The sequence below is a fragment of the Scyliorhinus canicula genome, chromosome 27 (assembly GCF_902713615.1).
Source record: "Scyliorhinus canicula chromosome 27, sScyCan1.1, whole genome shotgun sequence".
Lineage (NCBI taxonomy): Eukaryota > Metazoa > Chordata > Chondrichthyes > Carcharhiniformes > Scyliorhinidae > Scyliorhinus > Scyliorhinus canicula.
This window is the reverse complement of record NC_052172.1, coordinates 850,387-866,750: the sequence shown is the minus strand read 5'-3', so window position 1 is coordinate 866,750 and position 16,364 is coordinate 850,387. Positions and strand designations below refer to the sequence as shown.

The following is a 16,364-nucleotide window of genomic DNA, read 5'->3' as shown; positions in this document are numbered from 1 at the left end:
TTTTCTCTTATTATATCCAATGGGTCCCTCAGTATGCGGACAAAGCCGCCCACTATTTAAGGCCACACTCTTTCCTCTATCGGATGAGGCTCTTCAGGCCTTCATCTGCATCAAGGAGGACATCGCCAAAGCGGCCATGCAGGCGGTGGATGAATCCATCCCCTTTCAGGTCGAGAGCGATGCCTCAGAGGTCGCCCTCACAGCCACACTAACCAAGTACGGAGACCAGTCACCTTCTTCTCCCGAACCCTCTCTGCTTCGGAACTTCTACACTCCTCGGTCGAAAAGGAAGCACAAGCCATCGTGGAAGCTATACGTCACTGGAGGCACTACCTCGCAGGTAGGAGGTTCACCCTCATCACCGACCAAAGATCGGTTGCTTTCATGTTCGACAACTCTCAAAGTGGTAAAATCGAAAATGATAAGATCATACGGTGGAGGATCGAACTCTCCACCTACAAGTATGCCATTATGTACCAACCGGCGAAGCTCAGCGAGCCCACAGATGCCCTGTCCCACAGAACGTGCGACAGCGTGCAAGACGACCGCCTGAAAGCTATCCACAATGGCCTCTGCCACCCGGGGATCACCCGGCTCGCCGACTACGTCAAAGCCCGAAATCTGCCTTTCTCCATTGAGGAGGTAAAAGCCATCACCAGGGACTGCCCGATCTGTGCGGAGTGCAAACCGCACTTCTGTAGACCAGACAGAGGCCTGGTCAAGGCCTCCCGCCCCTTTGAACGCCTCGCTATCGATTTCAAATGGCCACTTCCCTCGAGCACTAGGAATGTGTACTTCCTGAACATCATCGACGTGTTCTCTCGTTTTCCCTTTGCTATCCCGTGCCCCGATATGACCTCCCACACAGCCATTAGGGCCCTGCACAGTGTCTTCACCCTGTTTGGTTTCCCCAGCTACGTACACAGTGACAGGGGTTCGTCCTTTATGAGTGACGATCTGCGTCAGTTCCTGCCCGAAAAAGGCATTGCCTCGAGCAGGACTACCAGCTACAACCCCAGGGAATGTGTAGAGAGAGAACGTGATGGTCTGGAAGACCATCCTACTGAACCTCCGGTCCAGGAAACTCCGACCTCCCATTGGCAGAAAGTCCTCCCCGATGCGCTCCATGCTATTAGGTCCATCCTAGGTACGGCCACCAACCAGACCCCTCACGAACGGCAATTTATTTTCTCCAGGGGCATTACCACGGGGGTTTCACTCCCAGCATTGTTGAAGACACCGGGCCCGATTCTCCTCCGGAAGCACGTCCGGACTCACAAAATTGACCCACTCGTAGAGAGAGTGCTCCTGCTCCATTCGAACCCACACTACGCATTTATTGAGTACCCAGACGGCCGTCAGGACACTGTTTCTCTCCGGGACCTGGCGCCTGCAGGATCTAACTCCGACACTACCTCCACTGAGATACCCTTTGCACTATCCCAACCCTTCCCAACCCCCCGCGCCCGGCGCCCCCATGCCTGCACTTTTGCTCCCAGTGCTCCGCGCCCCCGCGCCCTTGGGTTTCCGGCGCTCCCCATCACCAGTCGAACCAGTCGGATATGAACCTCTGACCGAATCACCCCCGGAGTCCGCCATGGTCCCCTTGCCGACCGCCAACGCCCAGCCACCAGAAGAGGCTGCAACCCCGGTGCTTCGCCGAACCCAGAGGACGACTCAGCCGCCGGATCGACTTAATTTGTGACGTATAACCTGTAAATTGTAACTTGTAACACGTAATTTGGATTTTGTAGACACATCACCCCCGCTGGACTCAATGTTTTACAGGGGTTGAATGTGGTGAATCACAGTCCGTGTAATTCACACTGTTATTATATATGATGTACTTTGTCCATGTAAGCTCGGTATACGAGCAGTTGCGCGGCTCTGCCCATAGGGGGAGATGATGAGTTTGTACTGGGCTCCACCCTTGGCTCCGCCCATGGTTCCTCCCACTATCCGGAAGTTTAAAGCTTGGCAGTCGTGAGCCTGCCTGCCAGTTCATCTCTTCGCAGGCAGGCTCTGTTGAAAGACTATTGAAACCACTGTTCAGTTCCAACCACGTGTCGTTTGAATTGATGGTCACATCACTGTGGTCACTTATAAATTATTTGTTGGTAGAAGTTTAATGCGCGCCAATTTGCTTCCGAATTTACAACATGACGACGATCCCAACATTCCCAATGTACCTCATTTGGATATAAAGCACTTCAGGAAGTCCTGAGATGGTGAAACGAAGTCTGAGAATACTATATTATTTAGTTAATATCATTAACATGCAAAAATTATTTTTTTTTAGATACGTCTGACATTTATCTTACCTCGGTGGAATTAAGTGATGATGTGGAACAAATAGAAAAATATATTTTTTTTACGCCTAAGGCTAGCTTGCCCTGTTCCTGTGTAACAGTGATATATCAGTTCGATCAGGCAAACACAGTGCAGGCCGGGACCGCTGCCTCTTCCTGTCTCGATCTGCCCCCTATTTACCTTTGGTTCCACACAGACTTGATTGAATGGCGGAGCAGACTTGACGGCCGAGTGGCCTAATTTCTGCTCCGATGTCTTCTGGTTTTCTGGTCTTATGTTCAGTTGAGCAAACATTTTACACATGGCATTCATTACTGAAGGTGTATTTTGGTCTATTTGGTGAAATGCCGCAAGGTATGAGGATAAATTACATTTCTAATCAACTCAACCTTTATTTTTCTCCCGTCTTTGTGGCAAAAGCTTTTAACCGTCTGTACACTGATGATGATTTGCGGCACGGAAGCACAGTGGGTAGCACTGTTGCTTCACTGCTCCAGGGTCCTAGGTTCGATGGGTTGACCTAATGGGAGCATCATAGAAAAGAAGATCAGCAAGGTCATGGGGGAACAGTGTGCTGCAGCAGTCGGACCAGGTCTTAAGTGATCCATACAGTTCTGCACATCACACTCAACGAAAAGCGTAGTTTCACTGGGTATTGTGCAGTAAAGGTGAACTGGAATATTGCCAAGGGTTAAACAAATGCATTTTTCCTGAGGAAAGGCTGAAAAATTACTAATTTATTGGCTTTGAGCAGAGTAATCTGGTAAGCAACTTAATGGAGGCAATACCGGGCACAGATAGGCTAAATAGCAAAGTGCTACTTGCATATGAAGAGCCATTAGAATTCTTGGGCTCAGATGCCAAGTTGTAAGGAGATAGATTTGAAGAGGCAAATATTTGTTCACTCAAAGCATAATACGGAATTGAAAATCAGTGGATGAGTGATTTTTATTGTCAGAAACTGTCAACACATTATAAAATTTTAGTATTAATGAAAACCTGATATCTGTTAGAAAAGCTACAGAACTACAGAATAGGTGCAGTGATGTACATTTGGGCTCGACAGCTCTCCGTTCACATAAAAGATGGTTCAAATACTATTATTCTCTCTCCTCAACTTCTCATACAGCAACGATTTTCTCATCTAATCCCCAGATTGGAAACTTGTTTGGAAACCGACGTTCCACAGTCATCACTCTGTACTATGGAGCCTTCGCTACATCATCAGCCATCTTGCTGCTGGTTAAGGTAAAGGTCGGAAGGTTGAGAGAGGTGGGAAGGGTTAGAGGTAGTGCACGAATCCAGGTAGTGACCAAGTAAAGGGAGAATGGATTGATACTTTGCCGTTAGCTTGAGGAACAGCTATAGCAGAGGAGGTTGATTGACTGCACAAAGAACGAGTGCAGAGAGACAGGTTGGGGAGAAAGCAATAAATGACTACGATGGATCAAGATTGAGGTTTTAAGAGGGAGGGGATTTGTTCGGGCAGGAAGCGGAGATATACTTATTCAAAACTGCGACAGGAGCAACAATTTTATTTTTAACATATCTTTTCATTTAATTCCATCGCCAATCCGTCACATTAGGTTTTATACGAGGCTGGATTTTCACTGAAGTCCATGTTCCTGTTCATCAGTTCCCTCAGTTCCATACATGTGTTGCGGACCTTCTTGCTCCTTCCCCGGGCACACATTCCCTACCCTCTGCCAGAAGGGTACAAATATGGGTAAGTGGAAGAGAAGAGTTGCATATTAAATCTGATCTCGGTGCCTGGGTATATATTTTTGCAGATAAGAAAAGCTTTTCGATATTGAATTAACACAACCAAGCTTCGGCTTTCGTTGACTTAGCATGGAATAAGGACCATTGAGAATCCAGAGTAGATTAGACCATAATCAAGTGTATCGGGTGATATTCAATTTGGAAGATAATCGAAGAATTCAGAGTGTTGTTTCTGTTGCGAATAACACAGATTTTGGGGGACCTTTCAGCTTTAATAGAATGATTTCGCGCTGTTAGACTTAGGAGTCATTTACCGGTTGCAATTGTGTCAAAATATTCTACATTAAATAAAATACAAAATACATTAAATAATGGACACCCGTATGCACCAGAGGTATGTTTAGTGGAAAGGCATCTTGGAATTAGTTCCAAACTTCAATTTATCCCCTCACTATTGGAAGATTAATGCATAATAATATCGTAACAAAGTGTGCAGGCTGGAAACAAACTGACGGATGCGGGTGTCTCTTGCAGACTATCAGTGAAAAAGCAGAAACATTCAAAACCTACCATGAAATCCATTTTTGCTAGTGAGTGCCTATACAGTCGTCGATAAGCTTGACTGAAATTGACATCATTATCCTTTGGACGATATCGCTTTGGCGGGAGTGTTATTATGTTGTCCAGAAAAGTGGCAGATGGAACACAATGTGGAGAAGTGTGAGGTTATGCATTTTGGAAGGAGAAATCGAGGCACAGACTATTTTAAAAATACGGAAATGCTGAGGAAGTCAACAGCACAAAGGGACTTGGGAGTCATTGTTCATGATTCTCTTACAGTTAAAGTGAGGTTCAGTCAGCTGTTAGGAAGTGAAATGCAATGTTAGCATTCATATCGAGAGGGCTAGAATATAATACCAGGAATGTACTTCTGAGGTTATATAATGCTCTGGTCAGGCACCATTTGGAGTATTGTAAGCAGATTTGGGCCCGTATCTTAGGACATATCTGCTGGCCTTGGAAAGGGTTCAGAGGAGTTTCAGAAGAATGATCTCTGGAATGGAGAGCTTATCGTATGAGGAACTGTTGAGGAGTCTGGATCAGTGCTTGACGTTCAGAAGGATGAGGAGGGATCTTACTGGAATAATACAAGGTACTGCAAGGCCTGGATAGAGTTTACGTGGACTCGAAGAACTATAAGCAGATACCCAATCTCAGACTGAAGGGACGATGTTTTAAAACTGAGATGAGGAGCGATTTGTTCAGCCAGAGGGTGGTGGATCTCTGCAACTCTTTGCCGCAGAAGACAGTGGAGGCTAGATCATTTAGTGTCTGGAGACAGAGGTAGATATAGAATTTACAGTGCAGAAGGAGGCCATTCGGCCCATCGAGTCTGCACCGGCTTTTGGAAAGAGCACCCTACCCAAGGTCAACACCTCCACCCTATCCCCATAACCCAGTAAACCCACCCAACACTAAGGGCAATTTTGGACACTAAGGGCAATCCACCTAACCTGCACATCTTTGGACTGTGGGAGGAAGCCGGAGCACCCGGAGGAAACCCACGCACACACGGGGAGAATGTACAGACTCGGCACAGACAGTGACCCAAGCCGGATTCGAACCTGGGACCCTGAAGCTGTGAAGCGATTGTGCTATCCACAATGCTACCGTGCTGCCCCTTTTTTTCTTTTTTTTAACACCTCCACCCTATCCCATAACCCAGTAACCCCACCCAACACTAAACAGATAATAAGTGGTCAGGAGTTATCGGGAGGAGGCAGAAGAATGGGGAAGAGAAAAATATCAGTATGATTGATTGGCGGAGGAGGCTCGATGGGCCGAGTAGCCTATTTCGGCTCCTATATCTTTTGGTCGTCACACATCCGTGGGAATGAGTCACATGACAAAGTTCAGTCAATGCGTTTGGATGGTTTAATAAGAAGAGGAAGAGGGCAACTTCTCGCCGATCCCCCAGCGCCATTAGGTACGTTTGACTGACAAACTAATCATTTGTTTCATAGATGCTCGAACCTACTTCAACTTGTCCGTCAGTTTCGGACAAGGAGGAAGGTAGAGGGTAAAATGCAATGCAAGGTTTCAGGGTTGGTTAATCTATAGAACAAAGTGGACAGATTTCGAGTCTGGAATTGAATAGCGGAGTTATCTTGATTTTTATGTGGTGTAGCAAAATATTGAGGGGTAATATACAAAATTGTGTCTACTCGCAGAATTAAAACGTTCGGTACGTACACAAAACGTTCTTCTTCTTGATGTTCATTATCTTGTCCTCTTACTGGTCATAATCCTCATCCTCCTTTTCATCCTTCTCCTTCTCCACCTTCATCTTCCCCTGGTCTCCTGATTTTTCTTTGGCTTCTTCCACATCATCTTCTTATTACTTGCTTTAGTATAGTTATTATTAGTATGCGGGTGAACGCCTTATTCCTGCGACACCACTTATTGCCCAGCTCTTATTAATCCAGAGACGGTCATGGTGAGCTGCCTTCTTGATCTTTTACATTGCGCAAGGCTGGATTCGCACTCCGACCACCGCATGTTCCTCGACGGGGGCCCAGGCCGACAGTGGGATTTTCCATTCCTGCTACCAACCAATGGGATTTCACATTATGGCCAACCCAAGTCGCCAGGAAACCCACAGGATGCTGGGGAAATATAAAATACCGGCAGGGGAATATGTTTACGCAGGTGCTTACACAGACGGGTTCCACAATTCTAACATAAGGGCAATGGCTGGACGGCTGTCTAGTATGAAATTAGATCTGTGGTTTGGAAGGAAAGTTTAGTCGCTGGTTTCCACGCGCATCCCGTGCACTTGTCATTATAGGTGGTCAAATTCGGCGAATTTGGAACGTGACTGTCGAATGAGCATTGCTAAGTTCCTTAGTTACATTTTCTAGCACGTACACATTGCTCACATGTATGGTAGTAGTTGTCGCTGTGTATGTGTCTTGTGATATATCGATCGCAATCACTTGGACAACTTAGTAGATTGAATGGAGTACCCGTTGTTTTGCAGGAGGTACACCCATTGAAACAAGTGAAGTCCAGGGGCTGGTTTAGCTCACCGGGCTAAATCACTGGCTTTTAAAGCCTCTCTGGATCCCATTAATGGACTAACGTTCTGCTATCGTGCGACCCTCATTAAAAAGAAAGATCCATCAATTTACATACCTGGCTTCATTTTAAAATGCTTTCCTGTTTTAAATACTTCCAAAGATTACACACAGATTACATCTGACACGGTACATACCGTTTTCAATGTTAAGCAAGCAAACACCAAATTATAAAGTCTGTTGTAGTCTTTTCCCATACCACACTCGTGATAGGAAATCAGCAATCACATTATCTTTTGAACACTTTTGCATTAGTTCTGCAAAAGTAGTACGGGTATTCTCAAACCTACCAGTGGCATTGACGACAGTCGCCATGCACGAGGAGGCACGGTGGCACAGTAGTTATCACTGCTTTCGCACAGCGCCGAAGACCCGGGTTCGACACTAGACTCGGGTTATTGTTTGTGTGGAGTTTGCCCATTCTCCGGTGTTTGTTTGGGGCTCATCCCACAAGCCAAAGCTATTTAGGATAGATGGATTTTACACGCTAAATTGCCCCTGAATTGTAAAGTATTAATAATAATTCAGTTAGATGCAATTATCTGAGTTTACCAACAAGGGTTTTCTTTTGATTGTTCGACAGATTGTTGCATCATTCATGCTTTGTTAGCCACATTGATCGAGAGTTTTGTATTGCGCTACTTTTGCTGTCTGTTGAAGATTGCCAAAATAATTGGTAACAGATGGTGCATTCGGACCGTCTCAGTCATCATTGCATGTTGAATATGGCTGACTACTCTGGTTACATTTTTACCAACCCTTCAGCCTCCAAATTCTGTATTACGTCAAGGCCAATGCTCTCTGTGAAGTGGTGAGACAATTTTAGTCCTTCATCTGTTCCTCCTGGCAAGAGCCTAGTGCCACTACTTCCTGTGTAAACATTATGACAAGAATTGTACTGCTCATGGAGCTCCACAGTGCCCGCAGTTTATTCACTAACTATCTGCTGCCTTGTGAATATCTCTCGCCCTTGTTGATGTTGCTGTCGTTCCTCTTTGATCTTATGCAGATGATTGCTGGTATGCAGGAGTTACTGTGCAATCTAATGCCAGATCTCTGCTTTCTTCCCAATCTGTTTTTCAGTACTAGCTTTCTGTTAGATAGATAGAACAGCACAGCACAGAACAGGCCCTTCGGCCCTCGATGTTGTACCGAGCCATGATCACCCTACTCAAACCCACGTATCCACCCTATACCCGTAACCCAACAACCCCACTTTAACCTTACTTTTTAGGACACTACGGGCAATTTAGCACGGCCAATCCACCTAACCCGCACATCTTTGGACTGTGGGACGAAACCGGAGCACCCGGAGGAAACCCACGCACACACGGGGAGGACGTGCAGACTCCACACAGACAGTGACCCAGCCGGGAATCGAACCTGGGACCCTGGAGCTGTGAAGCATTTATGCTAACCACCATGCTACCGTGCTGCCCCCATGCTTGTTCTGTGCAACAATCATGTCTGACTTATTCTGGATAAAGTTCCCATTGCCAGCTGCTTCTGCACCTTCAGTTCTCCATTCATTCTGGCATGCAGTTCTATTTTTAAATCACGTAAATCAGCTATCTCTGTTTGTACCTGTACCTTTCTTAGTAGATTGAGTTTGCATTGGTGTTGTTCACGGGAACATCTTTCCGATAGCTAGATCTTGCTTAAATACTTTTGAGCCTTACAAGTAATGACACTTTCAATTCATTTTGATTTTCATCTGAAAGGTTGCTCAACATTTTATCCCAATTTTGTAATGTGTCCTCTATGTCGAATTTACTTTGAGGTCTGCCGGATTCAGAATTGTCTTCATGTATCTATTCTCCCGAAGTTACAGGGACCAACACCTCTCATTCTTTCCATCTGTGTCAAAATACATTTTTGCATCGTAACCTGACTCACTAAGTAAGTCCTTCTTCGATCTGGCATTATTCGCAATCATTTACTTCCCTCTGTTTGCTTTCTATCTGATAAGGTCCTCTAATGGTTCCTCGAAAACGGGAATGCGTAACACAGCTGCTGGTTTGATTACCACCTGAGGTTCCGCTATCACTTCACCTGTGCAGTCTATTTCAATTGTATCCTGATGCATTCCCGGTCAGTAAGACGGTTAATGTCGTTTTTAGTGAGTTGCTCTGATCCCCAAATTACACCCACTGTAAACTCATACATTACCCGCAAAACGTTTTTGCTGCTACCCATCGGTAATAATATGTGATGAACTTCTGCCCATTTGCTATCAGCCTGGAAATCTCAATTGTCTCATTAATGCATTATTTCTAATGTAATGACATTCTGATATACATTCAAAGAACAAATAAAGAAGGGAATTGCACTGCACTGACCATGTTCCAGATATCTACTGAAACCCGCTACCTTCCGTGGACCATATCCCTCTATTCCGATCCTATTCTAGCATTTGTGAAGTCGACCAGAAACGTCACTTTCGTATCTGCTTCCACTGCCTCTCCTGGCAGCGAGTTCGCGGCTCCCACCACTCTGTGTAACAAACATTTCTCGTACATCTTCTTGAAATCTACCCCTCGTACCTTCAATCCATGCCCACTAGAAATTGACTATTCCACCCTGGGAAAATGCTTCTGGCCACCGCTCAGTCCATGCATCCCATAATCGTGTATACTTCTATCAGGTCGCCCTCAACCTCCCTCGTTTCAATGAGAATAAACCAAGTTTCTCCAACCTCTCCTCATAGCTAATGCACTCCATACCAGGCAACGTCCTGGTAATTATTTCCGTATCCTCTGCATAGCCTCCACATTTTTCTGGCGAACAGTATCCACACTATATTCCAAGTGTGGCCAAACTAAGGTTCAATAAAGCTGCAACATCATTTGTCAACTTTTAAACTAAATTTCCTGGTCGATGAAGGCCAGCATTGCGTATGCCTTCTCGACTTCCTTCTCCACTTTCAGGGACCTGTGCAACGGTACACGCAGATTCCTCTGACTATCAACATCTTAAGAGTTCTGCCATTTACTGTCTTATTTCTATCACTATTAGACCTTCCAAAATGCATCAGCTCGCATTCATCCTGATTAAAATCCATTTGCCATCTCTCTACCAAAGTCTCTAACTGATCTACATCCTTCTCTATCCTCTGGCAGTCCTCATCGCTATCCACAATTCCTCCATCCTTTGTGTCATTCTCAAAGTTACTAAGCAGACCAGTTACATTTTCATCCAAATCATTTAGATATATTACAAACAGGAAGGGCCGCAGCACTGATTCCTGAGGAACGCTACTACGCATGGCTCGCTCTTCAGAAACGCACCCTTCCACTACAACCCTCCGCCTACTGGACCCACCATGCCAGCTCACCTCTGATCCAGTGTGACTTCACCTTCTGGACCAGAATGCCATGAGGGACCTTATGAATGGCCTTACTAAAGTCCAAGTAGCAACATCCACTGCCATATCCTCATCAATCGTCTTCCTCGAAAACCTCGATCAGATTTTTGACGCACGACCTACCCTTCACAAAACCGTGCTGCATCTCGCCAATATGTCCACGTATTTCCAAGTGGGAGTAAATCCTGTCTGGAAGAATCCTCACCATTATTTCGTCCAGCACTGACGTAAAGCTCACAGGCCTGCAATTAGCTGAATTATACTTGCTACGCTTCTTAATCAAATGAACAACATTGGCTACTCTCCAATCCTCTCCTGCAGCCAGTGATGATAAAAATATTTATCTCAGAGGTCCAGTAATTACTTCACTTGCCTATCTCATTATTCTGAAGCACATACCATCAGGCCCTGGTGATGTGTCTACCTTCATGTTTTTCAACACCCCGAATGCTCCTATATGACCTCACCGTGACCCAAACTATCTGCACACAGACCCCAGACGCATAATTGACAAGTTCCTTCTCTTTGGTGAATACCGACACAAAATACTCATGTGTTACCTCGTCCACTTCCTGTGGCTTCAGGCATCGATTCCATCTGCTATCCTTGAGTGGGCCAACCCTCTCACTGGCTACCCACTTTCTCTTTATATATGTATAAGAAGCCTTCGAAGCTAACCGAGGGCTTTTCGTGAACCTTTTCAGGGTTCCTGACTCATTGCGTAAGTTTCTTTCCACTTTCAAAAGAACATAAGAACTAGGAGCAGGAGTAGGCCATCTGGCCCCTCGAGTGTGCTCCGCCATTCAATGAGATAATGGCTGATCTTTTGTGGATTCAGCTCCACTTTCCGGCCCGAACACCACAACCCTTAATCCAATAATTCTTCAAAAAACTTTCTCTCTTTATCTTAAAAAACGTTCAATGAAGGAGGCTCAGCTGCTTTACTGGGCAGGCAATTCCATAGATTCACAAACCTGGGTGAGGCTCCTGTACAACCGTCCCAAAGCGAGCGTCCGAGCGTTGAGTCACAGTAACACTTTTGGAATTGAAACAAGACAAAGATTTCGTCATAACCACAGAATAAATCATAACTACAGAAGAAGGTATTTACACAATTAAATAGTCTCGTAAAACATCAACTCTCCACACACAAAAAGTGCTTATGGTGTGGAGATGCTGGCATTGGACTGGGATGAGCACAGTAAGAAGTCTTACAACACCAGGTTAAAGTCCAACAGGTTTTTTTCCAAACACTAGCTTTCGGAGCACTTCTCCTTCTGTGCCCACTGTTCACTGGAGGAAGGAGCAGTGCTCCGAAAGCTACTGTTTAAAAGTAATCTGGTGTTTAGCCTGGTGTTGTAAAAAATACTCAGTCAGGCTTACGAGTAAAAACCGTCCTGGCAATGCGCCTTTTTAAATAAATAGCAAGTAAGAAAACAGTAACATTACCTACTGCTCAAATACGTTACGATTTTAAAGGTGCGCAAGCTGACTGCAACAGCTTACTTCGCCCTGATGTGGAAACCTAAGAACATATGCAATATTGATTCCTGAAACTCAATTTAAATTTCGATTTTTTTGGATGGAGATTTCAGACTTTCCATGTTCTACCAACAAAAACTGTTTTATATACACAAAGCCATAAAAACGTCAGCTCAACACCTCTACTTATGCATCGTGTTTCCCAAGCATCTTTGATTCCATAGTCTTTAAAACCTGCTTGAACTCAGTATTTCCAAATGATGCCGATCATCTTTGTTTTGCTATGCCGCCACTTTAGGGTACAATGAAAGTGAATAAACATTTCACGTTTGACTCTTTCTACACAAAATCATAGAATCCCTACATTGCAGAAGGAAACCAATCGGCCTATCGAGTCTGCACCGGGCGCTGGAAAGAACACCCGACTTAAGCCCACTCCTCCACTCTATCTCGGTCACTATACCTAACATTTTGGACACTGAAGGTAATTTAGCGTGACCAATCCACATGGCATGCACATATTTTTGGGGCGAAACCTCCGCAACCTAAGGAAACCCACGCAGTCACGGAGATAAAGTGCAAACTCCACGCAGTCACCCGAGGCCGGAATCGAACCTGGGTCCCTGGAGCTGTGTGGTAGCAGTGCTAACGACTGTGTCACTGTGCGTCCAAGTTGATTTTCTACGAAATGTTTCCTAGTTCACAATGGTCGTTACTCACCAGTTGAAAAATAATGTATCTATCTATCTGTTCAGGCAAATATTTGAACTCTTCTTTATTTCTATACCTGCTTTACGATAGGTTCGTTGCAAATGCAGTTAACACGTCCAATGTTTTGATTTCTTAATTGTCCCCGACAGCATGTCTCAACCTAATATTTCCCGAGAATAATTGAAGCACGTATACACACCAAGCATTCTTCTCTGGATAATAACATATTCCCCAAACACATAAACTATCCTCATACTAGATTAATAAAGGGAAGGGTTCCAAATGTTTCCGAAGGCAACTCATTGAACTATCCTGCTTTGTATTGTGGACGTGCAACCCACAGACTTTATCGAAAACATAAAGGATCTATCTTTTATTCTCTATTCTTTTCCGTTTTTGGCCACAGCAAATGCATCTTCTCAATCTTCTCGATAACTCTTTGATGTTTATAGCTGTCCTCCTCTTTCAACAGTTCGTTTGTTCCTTGGTGTAATTTGCTAACTTTCGGATCATGGCCCTTAGATTCAAGTCCAATTTTTGATAATTGAAATCCTTGATGAAAGGTACTTCTTTGGGTTGACAAGTCAAGATGGTGCTTACATATTTGGGCTGTCCCAAATTTCTCATTTGCTCTTTTGTATTGTGCAACCATGCCTCTAATGTCTCTTCCGATGGCGAATCAACATCCTGGTGAGTTACTATTGATTAAAAACTAAACTGTCCGAGCCATATCAACACTGTGGCTACCAGTGCAGCTCAAATGCCTGGAATAACACAGGGAGCAACACACCACTTGACCCCCCCCCCCCTCCCCGAAGCCTGTCCATCATCTCCAAGTCACACGTCAGATCATAACGAAGCAAAAGCTGCATTGCTTCGTTCCCCTTCTCAGTTGCTGCATGGGCGGCGAATTCCTGATGTTCCAGTGGCCATCGTGTTTAAAGACGGAAATTCTTGCTTGTTTGGTCAGTTTCAGTTGCGCGAAGTTAGAATTGGTGTCATTCTGCCGTGAGTCGTACATTGCGAGCCAGACACATCCACAATCCGGAGCAGATGGGGTCTCCCGAGAGACGTCGCAAGAGGCGAGCGTAATAAGCGGGGTACGAGAGCAAGAGACCGAAGGAGCCACGGGAGAGAGTAACCAAGAGGAAGAAAAAGAGCGGAGCGAGGGACAGCACGATGCAGAGAACGAAGATGTTGTAAATCCACAAGCTGTTGGATCAGAAGGTGAGATTATCTCAGACGTTTCCTTGCTTGTCTACTTCCCTCCGTGTTGTCTGCTCTTCGTAGTATCACAGCGCATGCTTACCATCGCAGTCCCTCCCCTTGTTTGTACCTTTTCACTTTAGAATGCCCGCTTTTCTCCTTCTCGCCATTATTTTCAATGCCTTTTCCAGTCATACACTTTATAACCTTCTGATCAATGCTCCGTTTTCCCACATTCTCTTTCCAATTATCTCTCCAAATACCCACGCAGTCACTTCAGAATTATCCCTCTGCCTACTCTTTATTCCCTCTGACTTCCCTTCTCTCTGTTACCTGCTGCTCCCTTGTCTTTGAATTTGGGGCCCGCAGTTCTACGAAGAGAGGCAGCAACTTTCAAATAAAGGAGATTGGTGCTGACATTCTTATATCAAAGAAAGTCAAATCACTGGTGGGGCTAACCGTAATCAGAAGACATATTTTCATAGATGTAGGGAAGGAGGGACGGATTCGGAAGTCATCAGAAAGCTTATTTGACATTGGGAGATCGTGTATGATGGCCGGACTGTCTCATTCTATGCTTGAATGTGAGATAATGGATAGTAGACTATGTTTATTGAAATTATTCATTGGATAATCAAAGAATTGCATTGACCATGTTAAAGTTTCCCCTTAGTATCCAGAAACCTGGATTGGCCATGCCCAAAGCATTGCATTTCGGGTTAAGATGGAGGAGGGGGCCGAGGTAGACTGTTCTTTCAGTGCGTCGGTGCAGATATGACGGGTAGAATTACCTCACTCTGCGCTCGAGGGATCATATGGATTCTATGAATTAAGTATCCATCTATTTTCTTGTTCACAAAGAAAGAAAAGAAAAGCCAAAGAACAGTACAATATAGGAACAGAAACCAAAGAGAAAATGCTGGAAAATCTCAGCAGGTCTGGCAGCATCTGCAGGGAGAGGAAGTAGCTAGCGGTTCGAATCCAGATGACCTTTGTCAAAGCTGTGGTCACCTGGACTCGAAAGATTAGCTCTTTTCTCTCCCTAAAGATGCTGCCAGACCTGCTGAGACTTTTCAGCATTTTCTTTTGTTTCAAATTCCAGCATCCGCAGCAATTTGATTTTATAAAGTATAGGAACAGGCCCTTTGGCCCTCCAAGGCTTCGTCGATCACGATGCCTGTCTAAACTAAAATCCCCAGCAATTCTATAGCCCGTGCCCCGCTATTCGAATCATATTCCTCTATTCAAAGATAAATCTTCAAAGTCACTAATGTACCTGCTTCCACCAACTTCATCGGAAGTGCGTTCCAGGCACTCACCACCCTCTATGTAAAAGACTTGCCTCGCACATCTGCTCTAAACTGTGAGCATCACAGCTGAAAGCTATGTTCCCTAGTAATTAGCTTTTTCACCCTGGGAAAAAGCTTCTGACTATCCACTGTGTCCATGCCACTCATCATTTTATAAACCTTTATCAGGTCTCCCCACCACCTTCGTTGTTCCGGTGAAAATAATACGAGTTTGTCCTCATATTAGCCTGTTCCTCCAGACCAGGCAAAGCCTGATAAACCTCTGCTGCACTCCGCCAAAGCCTCCACGGTCTTCTGGTAGTGTAGCAACCAGAATCGTAAGCAATATTCCAAGTATGGACCCACTAAGGTTCTATAAAGCTGCAGAATGACTTACCAATTTTTATATTCAATGCCCCGGCCTGTGAAGGTAGGCCTTCTTGACTACCTTCTACACCGGCGTTTCCACTTTCAGTGATCTGTGGATTATACACCCAGCTCTCTCTATGTCTGTCAGTACTTCTGAGGGTCCTGACATTTACTGTATCCTTCCCACCTGTATTAGACATTACAAAATGCATTACGTCACATGTGTCCCACGTCTGCCACGTCTCCAACCGATCTATATACTGCTGCATCCTCTGACATCCTCATCAAAATCTGCAATTCCACCAACACAGATGAGTCCGCAAACATACCAATCAGAGCTTTTACATGTTCCTCCAAAACTTTTTTTTTACTACAAACAGCAAAGGTCCCAGTCGAACACCTGTAGTCCAAGCCCTCCATTCAGAAACGCTCCCTTCCACTGCTACCCGCTTTCTTCTATGACCGAGCCACTTCTGTATCCATGTTGCCAGCTCACCTCTGATCCCGTGTCACAGCACTTTTCGTACTAATCTGCAACGGGGGATCTTGCGAAAAGCTTTACAAAGTCCATGTAGTCAACATCTACTGCCGTTCCTTCATGAAGTACAATGGTTAACGACCCTAACAGTACCGCAGAAATAGTACTGCACAATTGTGCTCCAAAACTTGCCGCTCATCTAGCCAAGCTGTTCAATACAGCTACAACAGTGGCATCTCTCCAGCAATGTGGAAAATTGCCCGAGCGTGTCCTGTACACGGGAAACAAGACACATC

The 16,364-nt window shown here is 45.0% G+C and overlaps 1 protein-coding gene across 1 annotated transcript in view; it reads left to right on the top strand.

The window, feature by feature from the left end:
- LOC119957676 (solute carrier family 43 member 3-like) overlaps positions 1-16,364 on the top strand; it is a 110,121-nt gene that overhangs the window by 72,219 nt on the left and 21,538 nt on the right. The window contains exons 10-12 of the mRNA XM_038785752.1: positions 3,466-3,558; positions 3,897-4,036; positions 13,619-13,953. Of these exons, the coding sequence (XP_038641680.1) occupies positions 3,466-3,558; positions 3,897-4,036; positions 13,619-13,953 (568 nt within the window). The remainder of the gene's footprint in view (positions 1-3,465; positions 3,559-3,896; positions 4,037-13,618; positions 13,954-16,364) is intronic.